This window comes from Oncorhynchus tshawytscha, linkage group LG31 (genome assembly GCF_018296145.1).
Source record: "Oncorhynchus tshawytscha isolate Ot180627B linkage group LG31, Otsh_v2.0, whole genome shotgun sequence".
NCBI lineage: Eukaryota > Metazoa > Chordata > Actinopteri > Salmoniformes > Salmonidae > Oncorhynchus > Oncorhynchus tshawytscha.
In genome coordinates, this window is record NC_056459.1 from 23,848,407 (window position 1) to 23,866,897 (window position 18,491).

General features: G+C 45.8%; 1 protein-coding gene across 3 annotated transcripts in view; it reads left to right on the forward strand.

Moving 5' to 3' along the window:
- Positions 1-18,147, forward strand: part of LOC112229482 (neurabin-1) — a 106,617-nt gene extending 88,470 nt beyond the window's left edge. For 2 of the 3 annotated variants that reach the window (XM_042310429.1, XM_024395347.2), the window contains exons 10-19: positions 1,296-1,392; positions 1,725-1,839; positions 4,780-4,868; positions 9,679-9,823; positions 10,172-10,292; positions 11,903-11,951; positions 14,252-14,371; positions 15,099-15,122; positions 15,421-15,603; positions 15,889-18,147. In XM_042310429.1, coding sequence (XP_042166363.1) covers positions 1,296-1,392; positions 1,725-1,839; positions 4,780-4,868; positions 9,679-9,823; positions 10,172-10,292; positions 11,903-11,951; positions 14,252-14,371; positions 15,099-15,122; positions 15,421-15,603; positions 15,889-16,101 — 1,156 coding nt within the window. In that variant the 3' untranslated portion in view covers positions 16,102-18,147. The remainder of the gene's footprint in view (positions 1-1,295; positions 1,393-1,724; positions 1,840-4,779; positions 4,869-9,678; positions 9,824-10,171; positions 10,293-11,902; positions 11,952-14,251; positions 14,372-15,098; positions 15,123-15,420; positions 15,604-15,888) is intronic. The other variant, XM_024395348.2, reaches the window with a different exon arrangement.
- Positions 18,148-18,491: the final 344 nt, after the last annotated feature.

Here is an 18,491-nt window from a genome sequence, read left to right on the forward strand (position 1 = left end):
ATTGCTTTAGAGAGAGAGAGAGAGAGAGAGAGAGAGAGAGCTGTGTTGACTTCCTTCCTGTGCAGCTCTCCCCCACACCGCAGCCTCTTTCTCAGCAGTGACTTGATCTCTATGGTCATTCTCATCAGAACCTCTTTGTCCCTCTCCGCTCTGAATGCCTTTAATTGCCCTTGATCGACATGTCCGTATTGGGTTTGTTATGCTTGTGTGTGTGTGTGTGTGTGTGTGTGTGTGTGTGTGTGTGTGTGTGTGTGTGTGTGTGTGTGTGTGTGTGTGTGTGTGTGTGTGTGCGAGGGAGCCTTGCGTCCTTCAGCCCTGCTGAAGAGAGAGGCAGGTCTGTGTCTGACTGTCTCTCTGACTTAAGTTCACTGAGCTCCTATTCTCCCTGGGATACTCTCCTTTTACCATCTCACACACACACACACACACACACACACACACACTGCACCCTTTCCCTTTCCCTTACCCCTGTACGCTCCTGTTAAAGGAGACAACACAGAGATGAGCTCTACCCATCCGTTCACATCCTTGTCCTCAACCACTAACACTCTGTCCGTGTCCTCACCCCTCTGAGAGGAGCTGTCCCCAACCATCCAACCACCTAACACTCTGTCCGTGTCCTCACCCCTCTGAGAGGAGCTGTCCTCAACCACCTAAAACTCTGTCCCTGTCCTCACCCCTCTGAGAGGAGCTGTCCCCAACCACCTAACACTCTGTCCCTGTCGTCACCCCTCTGAGAGGAGCTGTCCCCAACCACCTAACACTCTGTCCCTGTCCTCACCCCTCTGAGAGGAGCTGTCCCCAACCACCTAACACTCTGTCCCTGTCGTCACCCCTCTGAGAGGAGCTGTCCCCAACCATCCAACCACCTAACACTCTGTCTCTGTCCTCACCCCTGTCAGAGGGCCACCAACACACCCTTCTAACCCCACCCCTGTCAGAGGGCCACCAACACACCCTTCTAACCCCACCCCTGTCAGAGGGCCACCAGCACACCCTTCTAACCCCACCCCTGTCAGAGGGCCACCAACACACCCTTCTAACCCCACCCCTGTCAGAGGGCCACCAACACACCCTTCTAACCCCACCCCTGTCAGAGGGCCACCAGCAAACCCTTCTAACCCCACCCCTGTCTGAGGGCCACCAACACACCCTTCTAACCCCACCCCTGTCAGAGGGCCACCAACACACCCTTCTAACCCCACCCCTGTCAGAGGGCCACCAACACACCCTTCTAACCCCACCCCTGTCAGAGGGCCACCAACACACCCTTCTAACCCCTCTGTTTCTTCCAGAGAGGTGGAGTTTGTCCAGAAGGAGGAAGCAGAGAGGAAGAGGCTGGAGGATACAGAGAAGGTCCACCTGGAGGAGATCCAGGGACTGCAAGTCAGGGTAACTATACTTTCTCTGTATATTCCCTCTCCCATTTTCTCAATGCTGCTGATTACACCCATTCCTTTTTAGGTGAGCATTCAGCACATACTTGCCACAGTACATGGCTTTGATGTACATGTATACGCTTACAATGCTGACTGTGTACAGTGCAAAGCTGTCTAAGTACAAGATAAATCCCTTATGTAATTACCCCAGTTCAACATTAGTCCACTGCCTTGATTAGACATTTCACCTGCTGGTACATGATGTTGCCAGTGGAGGGAGCCACTGGACAGCCACACTGCGTGGGTCGCTAAGCCTGAAACTCATTTGAAACGGTTTCTACGCAGATTGCAGCCCTGGAGTCTGAGCTGATGCAACTGATGAAACAAAATGGCATCCAGATGAACAACAACAACAACAGCGCCCAACAGCAGAGTCCTGGGATGGCCGGCCCTGCAAGAGGTGAGTCTCAGGGAGATGGAGAGATCCAGAAATACAGTGGTCATAGTCTAGTCTAGCTCCCTCCCTAGGCAGTAATACCCACAATGTGGAAATAGAATACACATTACTGGTTATGCTCAGATGATTGACCCTGAATCTTCCATCCATTCTAATTGTACATTTTTTGTCATTTAGCAGACGTTCTTATCCAGAGCAACTTACAGGAGCAATTAGGGTTAAGTACCTTGCTCAAGGGCACATTGACAGACTTGTCATCTAGTCGGCTTGGGGATTCAATCCAGCAACCTTTCAGTTACTGGCCCAATGCTCTTAACCACTCATCCCCCACTTCTCACTTCTCTTCCCTATGGGCCCTGGTCAAAAGTAGTGCACTATATATGGATAGGGTACCATTTGGGATGAACCATCTCTGTAGATGATGCATTGTTTAAGCTTGTACTGTGAGAAAGATTCAGTACACTGTTTCCATAACGCGCCAGTTTGTAGTCCTAAAACCCGGAAACAAGTTACCTCTGGTTCGTTCAGCCATCCCTATAGGGAAATGAATGAGGAAATAATGGGGTTCTGGGATAAACGCTGAAAATAAGGTCAGAGGTTAACACATACTTAGGAGATTTTAATTATTTTGTTCTGTGAGATAATATCAGTCAGTTAACATGACCTTTAAAGAGTCATTAACCCTGTGATTTTATGACCTTTTTATTATTACTCAAATTCTTCAAAATTCACAAAGTGACATTAACTGATGAAGGTTATCTCATAGAACAAAACATATAAGATCTCCTAAGCCTGTGTTCCGCACAGACCTTATTTTTCGCCGTTTATCCAAAACGCCATTCATTTTCCTAATAGGCTTTGTCCAATGAGCCATGGCGGAGTTAGTGCCGACAAAAAGACGCCATTACTATTTCTCTCTATTGCCAATGAAACAAGGACAGCTTGTCCCCCATCACCGTATCCCTGTCTTAGCTATAAGTCTCTATCAGGGTATTTCAATACAGGGCAATGGAGGCTGTAGAGAGAAATGACACATCCTTAGGAGGGGTTGATGTGTCAGTGTCACTCAAACCCTGAGATACACCCTACATCTGTCCTATCAGCTCCTTTCCTATTTCCTTTGCCCTCAAACTCTGCTGTTATTACCTTATTAGGGACATGGAGGGGCAAACAAGGACTGTGTCTCACTCCAAATGGCATCCGATTGGCTCTGGTCAAAAGTAGTGCACTATGTAGGGATTCGGGAATAGGGTGTCATTTGGGAAGCGGCTTGTATTAATGCATACTGTCATCACTAGCTCTAAGACTAACAGTACCCAAAGGCTTGAGATGTGTCCTTGTATTAATGCATACTATCATCACTAGCTCTAAGACTAACAGTACCCAAAGGCTTGAGATGTGTCCTTGTATTAATGCATACTGTCATCACTAGCACTAAGACTAACAGTACCCAAAGGCTTGAGTTGTGTCCTTGTATTAATGCATACTGTCATCACTAGCTCTAAGACTAACAGTACCCAAAGGCTTGAGATGTGTCCTTGTATTAATGCATACTGTCATCACTAGCACTAAGACTAACAGTACCCAAAGGCTTGAGATGTGTCCTTGTATTAATGCATACTGTCATCACTAGCTCTAAGACTAACAGTACCCAAAGGCTTGAGATGTGTCCTTGTATTAATGCATACTGTCATCACTAGCTCTAAGACTAACAGTACCCAAAGGCTTGAGATGTGTCCTTGTATTAATGCATACTGTCATCACTAGCTCTAAGACTAACAGTACCCAAAGGCTTGAGATGTGTCCTTGTATTAATGCATACTGTCATCACTAGCTCTAAGACTAACAGTACACAAAGGCTTGAGATGTGTCCTTGTATTAATGCTTGTTTTGCTTGATGCTTCTCTTTTGCAAATCCCTCTTATTATTTTTTTCACCCACTGTGCATTACCTCTGAATGCACTTTGAACTTTGACCTTGTACTCCAATGCCACTTCAGTAAACAAACAAACAGTAAACCATTGCAAACTAAATCTGTCCTTCAGACGTAAACACATGGTTTGGGTCCCAAATAACACCCTACTTCCTATTTAGTGCACTATGTAGGAAATAGGATTCCATTTGGGATCCATACTATCACTGGTCTTTTTTTCTGGGCTCCTCTGGCTTCTTCCAGTCCATCATAATGGATGCAGTGACCCTTGATCTGCCATCTCCGGGATCCATAAAAGACCTGATGAGGGCACAGTGGGCAGTCTCCGAATACTGATCCAGATCTGGAGAGACTGAATGAGGCAGTTGATTAAGCAATATCAGGGAGCGAGAGAGAGGGAGGGAGGTAGAGCGAGGCGGAGGCAGGGGGAGAGAGGCGGAGGGAGGGAAAGAGAGAGCGGGAGAGAGAGGGAGGGAGGAGAGCGAGAGGGAGGGGTGGGAGGGAGGGAAGGAAAGAGAGAGCAGGAGAGAGAGGGGTGGAGGGAGGGACCCTTCTGTGATTAGGCCTGTTCTGTGAATAGTGGAGTGTGATTTGATTTGGATGTTTGTGTGTGTATTTACATACCGTTCATACAGTCCTGTAAATCTGTCCATAGTGAAGTAAGTAGCCTTGGCTTGTGGGACGCAGAACGGCTCATAGGAGCAGGAGCCTATCTCCTGTTTCTGTAGCATGAGGCAGCTTGATGTACAAGGACATCCCCTAGACAGGACGCTAGATTGATTGGGGATAAAGGCCTGCGATAGATCTACACATGTATGGTACCTAATGACCAACAGCCTCTCTTTTATCACAGATTTCATCTATACAGTATGTTCATGTAATTCTATAGCAAGAGGACCTTTGTTAGCCTGTTCCCAGATCTGTTTGTACTATAATGTCAACTCCTTGTCATGCCAAAAATGATAGCACAAACCGATCTGAGATCAGTGTTGTCTTGTGTGTTTTTCCAGAGCTGAGTGAGGTGGTTCCCCACGCTGGAAGTAGACAGAGACTCTCCAGAGGACTACTACAGGACAGCATCAGCTCTACAGAGGGAGAGGTTAGAATGGACACTCACACACGCACACACAGCACCAGTTCTGTTGACTCACACCATTTTAATACATACAACAGACTTTAGTCTCATTGATGATATCATCAGTCTGCTATAATCACTACCGGATGTTGAATCAACATTACTCATTGAAAATGAATTGAACTGTTTTCATACTTATATGATTTATTGAAGTTAATCAGTGTGAGTGTGTGTGGTTAGTCCTGTCTGTCCTCTGCCCTTATATAATTAAGCAATAAGGCACGAGGAGGTGTGGTATATGGCCAATATACTACGGCTAAGGGCTGTTCTTGCGGACTGCCTGGATACAGCCGTTAGGCATGGTGTATATATATATATACCACAAACCCCTGAGGAGCTTCATTGCTATTATAAACTGGTTACCAACGTAATTAGAGCAGTAAAAATAAATGTTTTGTGGGTCTGATATACCATGGCTGTCAGCCAATCAGCATTCAGGGTTCGGATCACCCAGTTTATAAAAGCCTTTATGTAATATATTCATTTCTGGCTACGAGTCTGTGCCCTGCGACACACCTATTTAATCCTGAGTGGTATCAAAACCTCTTCTCCTTCCTTACTGAGTGAATTGCTGGTCAAGTCTCTTTTGGAAAACACTCTTTCCCAGGTACTCAGCAATAATGTTGACCAGGGCCCTTTTGACCGGGGCCCATAGGACTCTGCACTATACAGGAAATAGGGTGCCATTTGGGACTCCGACTACAGTATAGAGGCTTAGAAAAGCAGGAAGACAGACAGTCACCAGCGACTACACTGAGGACAGACAGTCACCAGCGACTACACTGAGGACAGACAGTCACCAGCCACCAGACAGACAGTCACCAGCGACTACACTGAGGACAGACAGTCACCAGCCACTATACAGAGGACAGACATTCACCAGACGCTATACTGAGGACAGACAGTCACCAGCCACTATACAGAGGACAGACAGTCACCAGCCACTATACAGAGGACAGACAGTCACCAGCCACTATACAGAGGACAGAGTCACCAGCCACTATACTGAAGACAGACAGTCACCAGACACTATACTGAAGACAAACAGTCACCAGCCACTATACTGAAGACAAACAGTCACCAGCCACTATACTGAAGACAGACACTATACTGAAGACAGACAGTCACCAGCCACTATACTGAAGACAAACAGTCACCAGCCACTATACAGAGGACAGAGTCACCAGCCACTATACTGAAGACAGACAGTCACCAGACACTATACAGAGGACAGACAGTCACAGAGGACAGACACTATACTGAAGACAGAGTCACCAGACAGACAGTCACCAGCCAGAAAATAAACTATACTGAAGACAGACAGTCACCAGCCACTATACTGAAGACAGACAGTCACCAGCCACTATACAGAGGACAGAGTCACCAGCCACTATACTGAAGACAGACAGTCACCAGACACTATACAGAGGACAGACAGTCACCAGCCACTATACAGAGGACAGACAGTCACCAGACACTATACAGAGGACAGAGTCACCAGCCACTATACAGAGGACAGAGTCACCAGCCACTATACTGAAGACAGACAGTCACCAGACACTATACAGAGGACAGACAGTCACCAGACACTATACAGAGGACAGAGTCACTAGCCAGAAAATAAACTATACTGAAGACACAGTCACCAGCCACTATACTGAAGACAGACAGTCACCAGCCACTATACTGAAGACAGACAGTCACCAGCCACTATACTGAAGACAGACAGTCACCAGCCACTATATTGAAGACAGACAGTCACCAGCCACTATATTGAAGACAGACAGTCACCAGCCACTATACAGAGGATAGACAGTCAACAGCCACTATACTGAAGACAACCAGTCACCTATACTGAAGACAGACAGTCACCAGCCACTATACTGAAGACAAACAGTCACCAGCCACTATACTGAAGACAAACAGTCACCAGCCACTATACTGAAGACAAACAGTCACCAGACACTATACTGAAGACAGACAGTCACCAGCCACTATACTGAAGACAAACAGTCACCAGCCACTATACTGAAGACAGACAGTCACCAGCCACTATACTGAAGACAGACAGTCACCAGCCACTATACTGAAGACAGACAGTCACCAGCCACTATATTGAAGACAGACAGTCACCAGCCACTATACTGAAGACAGACAGTCACCAGCCACTATACTGAAGACAGACAGTCACCAGCCACTATATTGAAGACAGACAGTCACCAGCCACTATACAGAGGATAGACAGTCAACAGCCACTATACTGAAGACAGACAGTCACCAGCCACTATAATGAAGACAAACAGTCACCAGCCACTATACTGAAGACAGACAGTCAACAGCCACTATACTGAAGACAGACAGTCACCAGACACTATACAGATGACAGACAGTCACCAGCCACTATATTGAAGACAGTCACCAGCCACTATACAGAGGATAGACAGTCACCAGCCACTATACTGAAGACAGACAGTCACCAGCCACTATACTGAAGACAGACAGTCACCAGCCAGAAAATAAACTATACTGAAGACAGACAGTCACCAGACACTATACAGACGACAGACAGTCACCAGCCACTATATTGAAGACAGACAGTCCCCAGCCACTATACAGAGGATAGACAGTCACCAGCCAATATACTGAAGATAGACAGTCACCAGCTACTATACTGAAGACAGACAGTCACCAGCCACTATACTGAGGACAGACAGTCACCAGCCACCAGACAGACAGTCACCAGCCACTATACTGAAGACAGACAGTCACCAGCCAGAAAATAAACTATACTGAAGACAGACAGTCACCAGACACTATACAGACGACAGACAGTCACCAGCCACTATATTGAAGACAGACAGTCACCAGCCACTATACAGAGGATAGACAGTCACCAGCCACTATACTGAAGACAGACAGTCACCAGCCACTATACTGAAGACAAACAGTCACCAGCCACTATACTGAAGACAGACAGTCACCAGCCACTATACAGAGGACAGAGTCACCAGCCAGAAAATAAACTATACTGAAGACAGACAGTCACCAGCCACTATACAGAGGATAGACAGTCAACAGCCACTATACTGAAGACAACCAGTCACCTATACTGAAGACAGACAGTCACCAGCCACTATACTGAAGACAAACAGTCACAAACAGCCACTATACTGAAGACAAACAGTCACCAGCCACTATACTGAAGAAGACAGACACTATACTGAAGACAGACAGTCACCAGCCACTATACTGAAGACAAACAGTCACCAGCCACTATACTGAAGACAGACAGTCACCAGCCACTATACTGAAGACAGACAGTCACCAGCCACTATACTGAAGACAGACAGTCACCAGCCACTATATTGAAGACAGACAGTCACCAGCCACTATACTGAAGACAGACAGTCACCAGCCACTATACTGAAGACAGACAGTCACCAGCCACTATATTGAAGACAGACAGTCACCAGCCACTATACAGAGGATAGACAGTCAACAGCCACTATACTGAAGACAGACAGTCACCAGCCACTATAATGAAGACAAACAGTCACCAGCCACTATACTGAAGACAGACAGTCAACAGCCACTATACTGAAGACAGACAGTCACCAGACACTATACAGATGACAGACAGTCACCAGCCACTATATTGAAGACAGTCACCAGCCACTATACAGAGGATAGACAGTCACCAGCCACTATACTGAAGACAGACAGTCACCAGCCACTATACTGAAGACAGACAGTCACCAGCCAGAAAATAAACTATACTGAAGACCGACAGTCACCAGACACTATACAGACGACAGACAGTCACCAGCCACTATATTGAAGACAGACAGTCCCCAGCCACTATACAGAGGATAGACAGTCACCAGCCAATATACTGAAGATAGACAGTCACCAGCTACTATACTGAAGACAGACAGTCACCAGCCACTATACTGAGGACAGACAGTCACCAGCCACCAGACAGACAGTCACCAGCCACTATACTGAAGACAGACAGTCACCAGCCAGAAAATAAACTATACTGAAGACAGACAGTCACCAGACACTATACAGACGACAGACAGTCACCAGCCACTATATTGAAGACAGACAGTCACCAGCCACTATACAGAGGATAGACAGTCACCAGCCACTATACTGAAGACAGACAGTCACCAGCCACTATACTGAAGACAAACAGTCACCAGCCACTATACTGAAGACAGACAGTCACCAGCCACTATACAGAGGACAGAGTCACCAGCCAGAAAATAAACTATACTGAAGACAGACAGTCACCAGCCACTATACAGAGGACAGACAGTCACCAGCCACTATACTGGATACAGACAGTCACCAGCCACTATACAGACGACAGACAGTCACCAGCCACTATACAGAGGATAGACAGTCAACAGCCACTATACTGAAGACAGACAGTCACCAGCCACTATACTGAAGACAGACAGTCACCAGCCACTATACTGAAGACAGACAGTCACCAGCCACTATACTGAAGACAGACAGCCACCAGACAGACAGTCTTCAGTATAGTCCTCAGATTTTTGATAGCATTGTTAAAGTAAATCTCTCTTTCTCTGTGTTCATCTTTCTGTCTTTCTTTCTATCTCTCCTTCTATCTTTCCCCTTCTTTATTGATCCCTCACTCCCTCCTTACTTTGTCCCTCCTTCTCCTTTCCCCTCTCTCTGCGTCTCCTCTCTCTCTCTCTGCCTCCCTTTCTACTCGCTCTGTCTCTCTGTCTCTCTCTCTCTCCAGGCATTAGAGGGCCCTGGCAATACTCGTTCATCCATGCGGAGTGCAGCCTCCAGTACTGTGGATGAATGCAGAGCCTCCAGGGCCCCTGGCAGTGCTGAGGGCTCCCCCAGACACACCCTCCTCCAGCAGGCAGCAGACAACACCGGTCAGTGTAGAACCACATCATAAACCATTATACTTAGTGTTACCCACATCAATAAAGGATAGGCAACTCATATTTATTTGAGTATTTTGTTCATTAGACCCGTGTTAATATAATCCCCCCAAAATGGTACATGCCTTAGGTCCAGTTTTCAAGATAGAGCGCTTTCAGTACAGAGCAAAAACTGTAATGATGATGAGGACAGCATCTTACGAATATGAATGCAGAACATACATTGTCTTCAAAGATGACTTCAGAGAAAGTCACGTCCTTGATCATAATGTAGTGATGTTAATACTTGTTGCTGGAGGTTTGCATCTATTTCTTGAACCTTTCTGATGATGTGTGCAGGGTCTCAGTCTCCTGTAGTGTCCAGCCCCTCTCTCAGCCTGGACGAGAAGATCACCAGGAGCGGTCTGGACCCACTGACACGAAGCAAAGGGAAGGACCCTAGAAGCTCACCAGGAAACAGGTACTAACCACCTCTCTGCCACTGTGTTCCTCTGGCTACGGGGTGAAATGTCCCCTATGTACAGATCTGTGTGTGTCTGTGTCTGCACTCTTTGAAAAAAAGGTAATATCTAGAACATAAAAGGGTTCTTTGGCTGTCCCCATAGGAGAACACTTTGAAGAACCCTTTTTGGTTCACGGTAGAACACTATTGAGTTCCATGTAGAACCCTTTCCACAGAGGGTTCTACATGAAAGCCAAAAGGGTTCTACCTGGAACCACAAAGGGTTCTGTTATGGGGTGTTCATCTAAATCCCCACGGTGGCTGGCAGCCGCTGCTGTGACTGCAGACAACAACACAGCTGGGTCTCCTACACAACGCACAGAGATCACTGCACACCTCTCCCACCCCTAAAACTCACCCGTCCATCCCACCAAACCCACTCCTCCATCCCACCCAAACCCACCCACCCATCCATCCCACCAAACCCACTCCTCCATCCCACCCAAACCCACCCATCCATCCCACCAAACCCACTCCTCCATCCCACCCAAACCCATCCATCCCACCAAACCCACCCCTCTATCGCACCCAAACCCACCCATCCATCCCACAAATGCACTCCTAAATCCCACCCAAACCCACACACCCCTCCATCCCACCAAAACTCATCCGTCCATCCCGCCAAACCCACCCCTCCATCCCACCAAAACTCATCCATCCATCCTGCCAAACCCACCCCTCCATCCCACCAAAACCTACCCCTCCATTCCACCAAAATCACCCCTCCATCCCACCAAAATCACCCCTCCATCCCACCAAAATCACCCCTCCATCCCACCAAACCCACCCCTCCAACCCACCAAAACCACCCCTCCATCCCACCAGAACCACCCCTCCATCCCACCAAACCAAACCCACCCCTCCATCCCACCAAAACCATCCCTCCATCCCACCAGAACCACCCCTCCATCCCACCAAACCAAACCAAACCAAACCCACCCCACCAAACCCACCCCTCCATCCCACCAAAACCACCCCCCACCCCACCAGAACCACCCCATCAAACCCACCCCTCCATCCCACCCACACCCACTTTTTACTGGTGTGATTCTCTCTGGAGGTTCAGGGGTTTTACTGGTGTGAGTCTCTCTGGAGGTTCAGGGGTTTTACTGGTGTGATTCTCTCTGGAGGTTCAGGGGTTTTACTGGTGTGATTCTCTGGAGGTTCAGGGGTTTTACTGTGAGAGAGAGTGTGGGTGATTCTCTCTGGAGGTTTAGGGGTTTTACTGGTGTGATTCTCTGGAGGTTCAGGGGTTCTACTGGTGTGATTCTCTCTGGAGGTTCAGGGGTTTTACTGGTGTGATTCTCTGGAGGTTCAGGGGTTTTACTGTGAGAGAGAGTGTGGGTGATTCTCTCTGGAGGTTTAGGGGTTTTACTGGTGTGATTCTCTCTGGAGGTTCAGGGTTTTACTGGTGTGATTCTCTCTGGGGGTATAGGGGTTTAGTAACTTTGGCACTCTGTTTGTAGTTGTTTGTCCCAGTCTGTTGTTCCCAACCTATTTTCACACTGTTTTTGTATCTCAATGTTTGATCTGTGTTTTCTCTACTAACCCATGTCTCTTTTCCCTAGTTCTACAGAGCCCTCCGCTGAGAATAGCCCAGAGAGGCTCAAGGCCAAGGTATGTGTGTGAAGAGAAACCCAAACTGTGTGTCTGTAGTGGTACTAGACTAGCCAGGTCCCATGATGTACATACAGTAACTCTTCTGTCGTGGTGTAGATGATAGGCTGATGTTTGGCTTCAGCACAGACAGTATGGACAGACAGTATGGTTACCAGGCTAGTACTGGACCATGTGAGTTTAAACTATTGACCTTGATTAAATACTGTAGACTCTGGTTGTGTCCAAAATTGCACCCTCTCCCCTACATAGTGCCCTGGTCAAACGTAGTGTACTATGTAGGGGAGAGGGAGAGGGTGCTATTTGGGAAACCAACATTGATTCAAAACTGTTGGCACGGTGATCAGAAACAGGGCATCTACATGATAACATGTATTGACAGTGCTCATTGATGTGTTCTAATGCAGATAATACCTAAAGGCTATTTATTGTGTTGCATATTGTTTGTTCACGTTGCATTGATTTAACCTGTGTCTGGTTTTGATGCGTTTAACAGAAATCTCTTACTTTACACAAATATAGAGGCATGTTGGATTAGACTGAAGTTAATTAAATCAAATGGAAATCTGAACAGTAATGAATCATTCATAATTTCTTCAAAGAATGTGAATCAGCATTTATTTTGTTATTTTCATTTCAGAGGTTGGGTTTTTGCGTAACAGCATTTCTCTTTCAATCACTGGCTGTTTGATTTGTCCATAGTAATGGGGAAATCACTTCAATATAATACCACATTTTTTGCATAGTATCTAGTCTTTCATCCTTGATACATAACCTTAAGGCAGAGCTCGGCAACAGTCGGCCCGTGGGCCAAAACCGGCCCGCAAGTGATTTTGTTTTGCCCCCCTAAGTTTATAGTAAAAGAAATACTTTAAAATCAGCTGGAATTCATCTTAAAATGTGTTTACTTTAGGAAATCTGTTCCCAAGTATTCACACAAATAAAAGAAGAGACGCAATTGTGTCTCAATGTAATCAAGGTATGAAATTATTGTTATTTTTGAAATACAATCTCTTTCTGGGCTTAGTTGTGGTCAATTTGTAGTGTACAAATTGTTATAATTATTTCCTGGCCATCCCCACCAACAAAAATCATCCCGGGGCTGAATCTAGCTGCCTATCGCTCCCCTAAGGTGAGGTTCAAGTGATGTATCTCTCTCTCTTCTCACAAACCTCAAGGCTGCACAACAGGGAATCACTAATGGATGGTGTGCATCTGGCTCAAGCTTTTCACCCCAAAAAAGCAGCTAGTTACCGAGCTCAGTGGATCCAATCTGGCCACAGACAAGAGAATCAGACAGATTTACAGTACCTCAAATCACAAGGAGGGTTATGTTTGTGCAGACGTCTAATGAAGGCTAACGCTGACACCATGTTGACTAAGGAAAGCCCACCTTGGGCGGTAGGTAGGTCTGGCCAGCTGTAAGCTTCAGAGATTAAGATGCCCCCAGTCTGTCTGCCAGACAGAGTTTATTATTGTTATCACTGGGGACAGGGAGAACTACTGAGGTCTCGCAGGTAAACACACACATAAACACACATGCATGCGCACATGCCTGTTCGTCACACACACACACACTCACAGACCGACATATGCGCATACACACACACTCACCCACACTCTCTCTCACACACACTGCTGAGAGAAGATGACTCAGTTCAGCTACAGATCCCCAAATAACAACTCAAACCACAGTAAAATTGCTTAATTATGCAGTATAATATCAAAGTTATATTTCATTACGTCACATCATTGAATGATTCAATATGTCTCTGAATTAGCGATAAGTCCACAGAATATGTATGTAACAGTCCATCCTGTCTAGTCCATCTATTCATTTTGTAATCAGCAGCAAATTACATCAACAATGGAATTTAGTTGCTTTGGATTAAAAACATCACACAACAAAAATGAATTTCTGTGTGTTGAGAGGGGATTACAATATGTGAGATGGGCTCCTGAGTGGTGCAGCGGTCTAAGGCACTGCATCTCAATGCTAGAGGCGTCACTACAGACTTTGGTTCGATTCCAGGCTGTATCACAACCGGATGTGAATGGGAGTCCCATAGGGCGACGCCCAGGTTGTGGCCGGGGTAGGCCGTCATTGTAAATAAGAATTTGTTGTTAACTGACTTGCCTAGTTAAATAAAGGTAAAAACAAAAAGTCTGGGCATGAAATGGCACACAAACTTTTGACCAGGGCCCATAGGGCACTAAATAGGGCATAGGATGCCATTTTGGATATAAACAATGTTTTGACTAAGGACTAATAGACTTCTGCATGGTGTTGTTCTACATAGGGTCCTGTGATGAAGGATGATCTGAGTGTCAGCAGTAGCAGCTCAGTGGAGGTCAGTGGTCTGCTGACTGAAGCCAAGATGTCCGGTCGCTCACACACCCTGGTGCTCTCCTCAGACGAGGTGTGAAACAAAGATTTGATCTCACATAAAGTATCAACCCAGTATCAACAAGCAGTAGTTATTGAACTAGATTTTAAGTGCCTATATTTCACCACATAGTGCTCCTGCCATGCCAAGTGTCCGGACTGTGTAACAATGGTGTTCGAATGACCTGTTTCTTGTTTAATTCCTTACAACTTATATTCAATTTAACTAACTTTGATGTAAGCAACAGTAGGTTCACCATTCAGCCATTTTGTATCTTGTATGTACCCTGTAGCAGGGTCTCCCAAACTCTGTCCTGGGTGCATGTTTTGTTTCTTTCCTAGCTCTACACAGCTGATTCAAATAATCAAAGCTTGATGATGAAGCTTTATCACCACTTGGAGGGTAGCCTAGTGGTTAGAGCGTTGGACTTGTAACCGAAAGGTTGCAAGTTCAAATCCCCGAGCTGACAAGGTGCAGAACGACAGGCAGTTAGTTAACCCACTGTTCCTAGGCCGTCATTGAAAATAAGAATTTGTTCTTAACTGACTTGCCTAGTAAAATAATAAATAAAAATATGAGTTGGTCATTTGAATCAGCTGTGTAGTGCTAGGACAAAAACCAAAACATGCACCCAGGGGGCCCAGGACAGAGTTTGGCAGACCCTGCCCTGTAAGCCTGTAAAGGGCACCATTGCGTGCTGCTGTGTTTTTGTATTGACTGGCCTCTCCTGTCCCGTTGTCCCCTGTGCTGCCATGTTCAGAGTCTGGATATGATAGATGAGGAGGTAGGATCTGGCTCTGAATGGCTGAAAGGAAATGTGTTTACCTCACATGCCTCCATCCATCAATAATTCTCATATTGTTTTAACATACCGGTAGATACTCCAAAACCTTGGGACTACATGTTTCTTATGTGATATTCAGTCTTCAGCATGCTGTCAACACCTATTCTAAACATTTAGAAATGATTCATTTTAAATCACCCATCACTATGTGTTTGCTCTCGTCACTTCATGTGGAGAGAGAAATAATGGTTTAAGAAAGCTTGGATCTCTATATACCTCCAACCGTGTGTGTATCTAGATCCTAGATGGGGGCCAGTGCCCCAAGCAGCACCAGTGGCAGAACCTCATTGTGACAGAGTGGACCTCCCAGCAGGTGTCCCGCTGGCTCATGGGACTAAACCTGGAGCAGTACATCCCAGATTTCATGGCCAAGAACGTAGACGGAGACCAGCTACTGCAGCTGGACAGTACTGAGCTCAAGGTAAAGAGCTGAAACCTGTGTTAATGTGCATATCCAGCTGTGTTAGTTACTTTGGGATTCAATCTGAGGTGCGCTATAGGGCACCACACTATACAGTTGACCCTGAAGCTTTGGGCCAAAGATATTAACTGTAAAAAAACAGGCTAAAATTGTTACAGCTCGTGATGTATTTTATTAGACCCTAGCTGCTGTGTTCAATTCCCTGCATTCCCTGCATGTGTATCTCTTCACTCACATCCCCCCCGATCTCTGACCCTTGCCCTGTGTGTGTGTGTTGGTGTACAGACCCTTGGCGTTGCCTCCTCCCAGGACCGGGCTCTGATCAAGAAGAAGGCAAAAGACCTCAAGGTCCTGATGGAGAAGGCTCGGAGGAACCGGGAGAAACTGGACAAACAGCGAGAGAAGCTCCGTAAGAAAGAGCTGGAGCAGCAACAGAAACAGGCCCACAAACCCAGCAGCAAGGGCCACTCCGAGACAGCAGAAGGCGCAGCAAAGTAACCCACGGCTTTAAGACCTACCTCTCCTTGTCTGTCTACCAACAACCACTACAAAGTAGCATCTCCAGGGATAGAAACAGTCACCAGAACCACTGAGCTAAAATACCAGATGTATTATGTGATATGTCAATTGATATAACCAGAGATACTTTTAAGGAGGAGATGGGGAAACTCCAATGGAATCGTATTAATGCTCATTGTGTACGTTGCCCATGTGTCGTCAATGGGCCCGCGGTGCATTCTCGGGGCGATTCTGGGACAAGGAGAGCTCAAAAACCCAACATTAGAAATCTTTTCCCGAGATGTGAGATAATGAACTTGTTCTGTGTAATATCGTATAGCTTTGGAATCGTGACATTACCTACTTTTGAGGAAGATAGGCAGGTTTCTCGATTCATACCCTGACTTTGAGAATTGCGTGACGATTTGCTTAGCAACAGCGTGATGCAGCATGACAACGTGAATGTGATTGGTTAACAGTCTGCTGTTATACATTCCTCCATTCATAGCCCAATGCGATTCCCATCTCCTCCTTTCTGTAATATCTCTAGTATAACACCTAACAGGGCTTGAGTTCAGGCTGTGGAGTTCAGTGCACTACTATTGGAGGCTGTAGCGCTGGAGGCCGTCACGCTACTGTACCACCGAACAAATACCAAAATGACCAGACAGTTGGATAGTAAAGATGCTGCCCACCCACCTGCCTACCTTTCATCTCATTGTACATCCTCGTAGTGCAGCGTTTCCCAAACTCAGTCCTACGGATCCCACGGTGTGCACATTTTGTTTTTTGCCCTAACACTACACAGCTGATTCCAATGATCAAAGCTTGATGATTAGTTGAAACCAAAACGTGCACCCCTTGGGGTCCTGAGGACCATGTTTTGGAAACCCTGTCATAGTGTTTCCAAACCTCCACCTCCATTACATATTATTTATTTTGCTGTAATTCAGGTTTATTTATTCATTCGGAAAACAGAAACCCCCAAATATATCAGCTTCACACCCGTCTGTGTTCCTCCTCTTTTTATGATGTGTTATATAAAACACCTTTAGACATCATGACAATGTACATATATGATCATATAGAGAAGTCTAATGTGCCATTTTTTATCAAATGAACATGTGTATTCTGTGCAGATAGATCGATGGATTTATGGAATCTGAATCTTCCCATCATAGTTCTGATGAAGCACATACTCTACAAATGACCTGTGTAAGGGATAGTGAATGCAATACCCAGATCTCACCACTAGGTGGGGCAACCAACACCTAGATCTCACCGCTAGGGGTCAGGGCTGTGTGGTGGATGATGGGGCAATTCCCAGATCGTACCACTTGGTGGGGCAATACCTAGATCTCAACACTAGGGGTCAGGGCTGTGTGGTGGATGGTGAGGCAATGCCCAGATTTAACCACTAGGTGGGGCAATACCTAGATCTCACCATTAGGGGTCAGGTCTGTGTAGTGGATGGTGGGGCAATATCCAGATCTCACCACTCTAGGGGTCAGGCCTGCTCCTTGACTCCTACTACTTGAGAATGATGGCAACACTGGAGCTACTCAAGAGGAACTGAAGTCTATTGAATAGACGAGTTTTACTGGAATAAGAACCAAGTTTGTGGGAGGAAAAAGTATTTATACTCCTTACTGGAACTACAATGGAGATCTCAACACTGGAATTCCAACTACTGTATGAACTAAACTCTTTAGTTTGCTAACAGTAAACTGGCCTCTGCATCGCATTAGAGCACTTCACACTATGAATGACTAAGGACTTAGTGAGTGGACTGATTCCTCTTAGTTTGAAGTGAACAGTTCCATGAATTTGTAACATACCAGACCCTGCTCCAAAAACAGGACGATGACATTTCAAAGAGAACATAGTTTCATCAACCTGTTTTCAACCTCTTTCTGATACTCTCCAAATCGGGTTCTCAAAGTGGGGTCGCAGAGGTACAGTAAGGTTTAAGAGGACAGATCTAAAATATATACAGTACCTGTCAAAAGTTTGGACACACCTACTCATTCGAGGATTTTTCTTTATTTTTACTATTTTCTACATTGTAGAATAATAGTGAAGACATCAAAACTATGAAATAACACATATGGAATCATGGAGTAACCAAAAAAGTGTTAAACAAATCCAAATATATTTTATATTCTAAAAAAGTAGCCACACTTTGCCTTGATGACAGCTTTGCAAACTCAACCAGCTTCACCTGGAATGCTTTTCCAACAGTCTTGAAGGAGTTCCCACATATGCTGAGCACTTGTCTTGAAGGACTTCTCACATATGCTGAGCACCAGTTTCATCATAGCGCTTCATGGTTTTTGCGACTGCACTTGTAAGAAACTTTTTCTTCGTTCTTGACATTTTCCTCATTAACT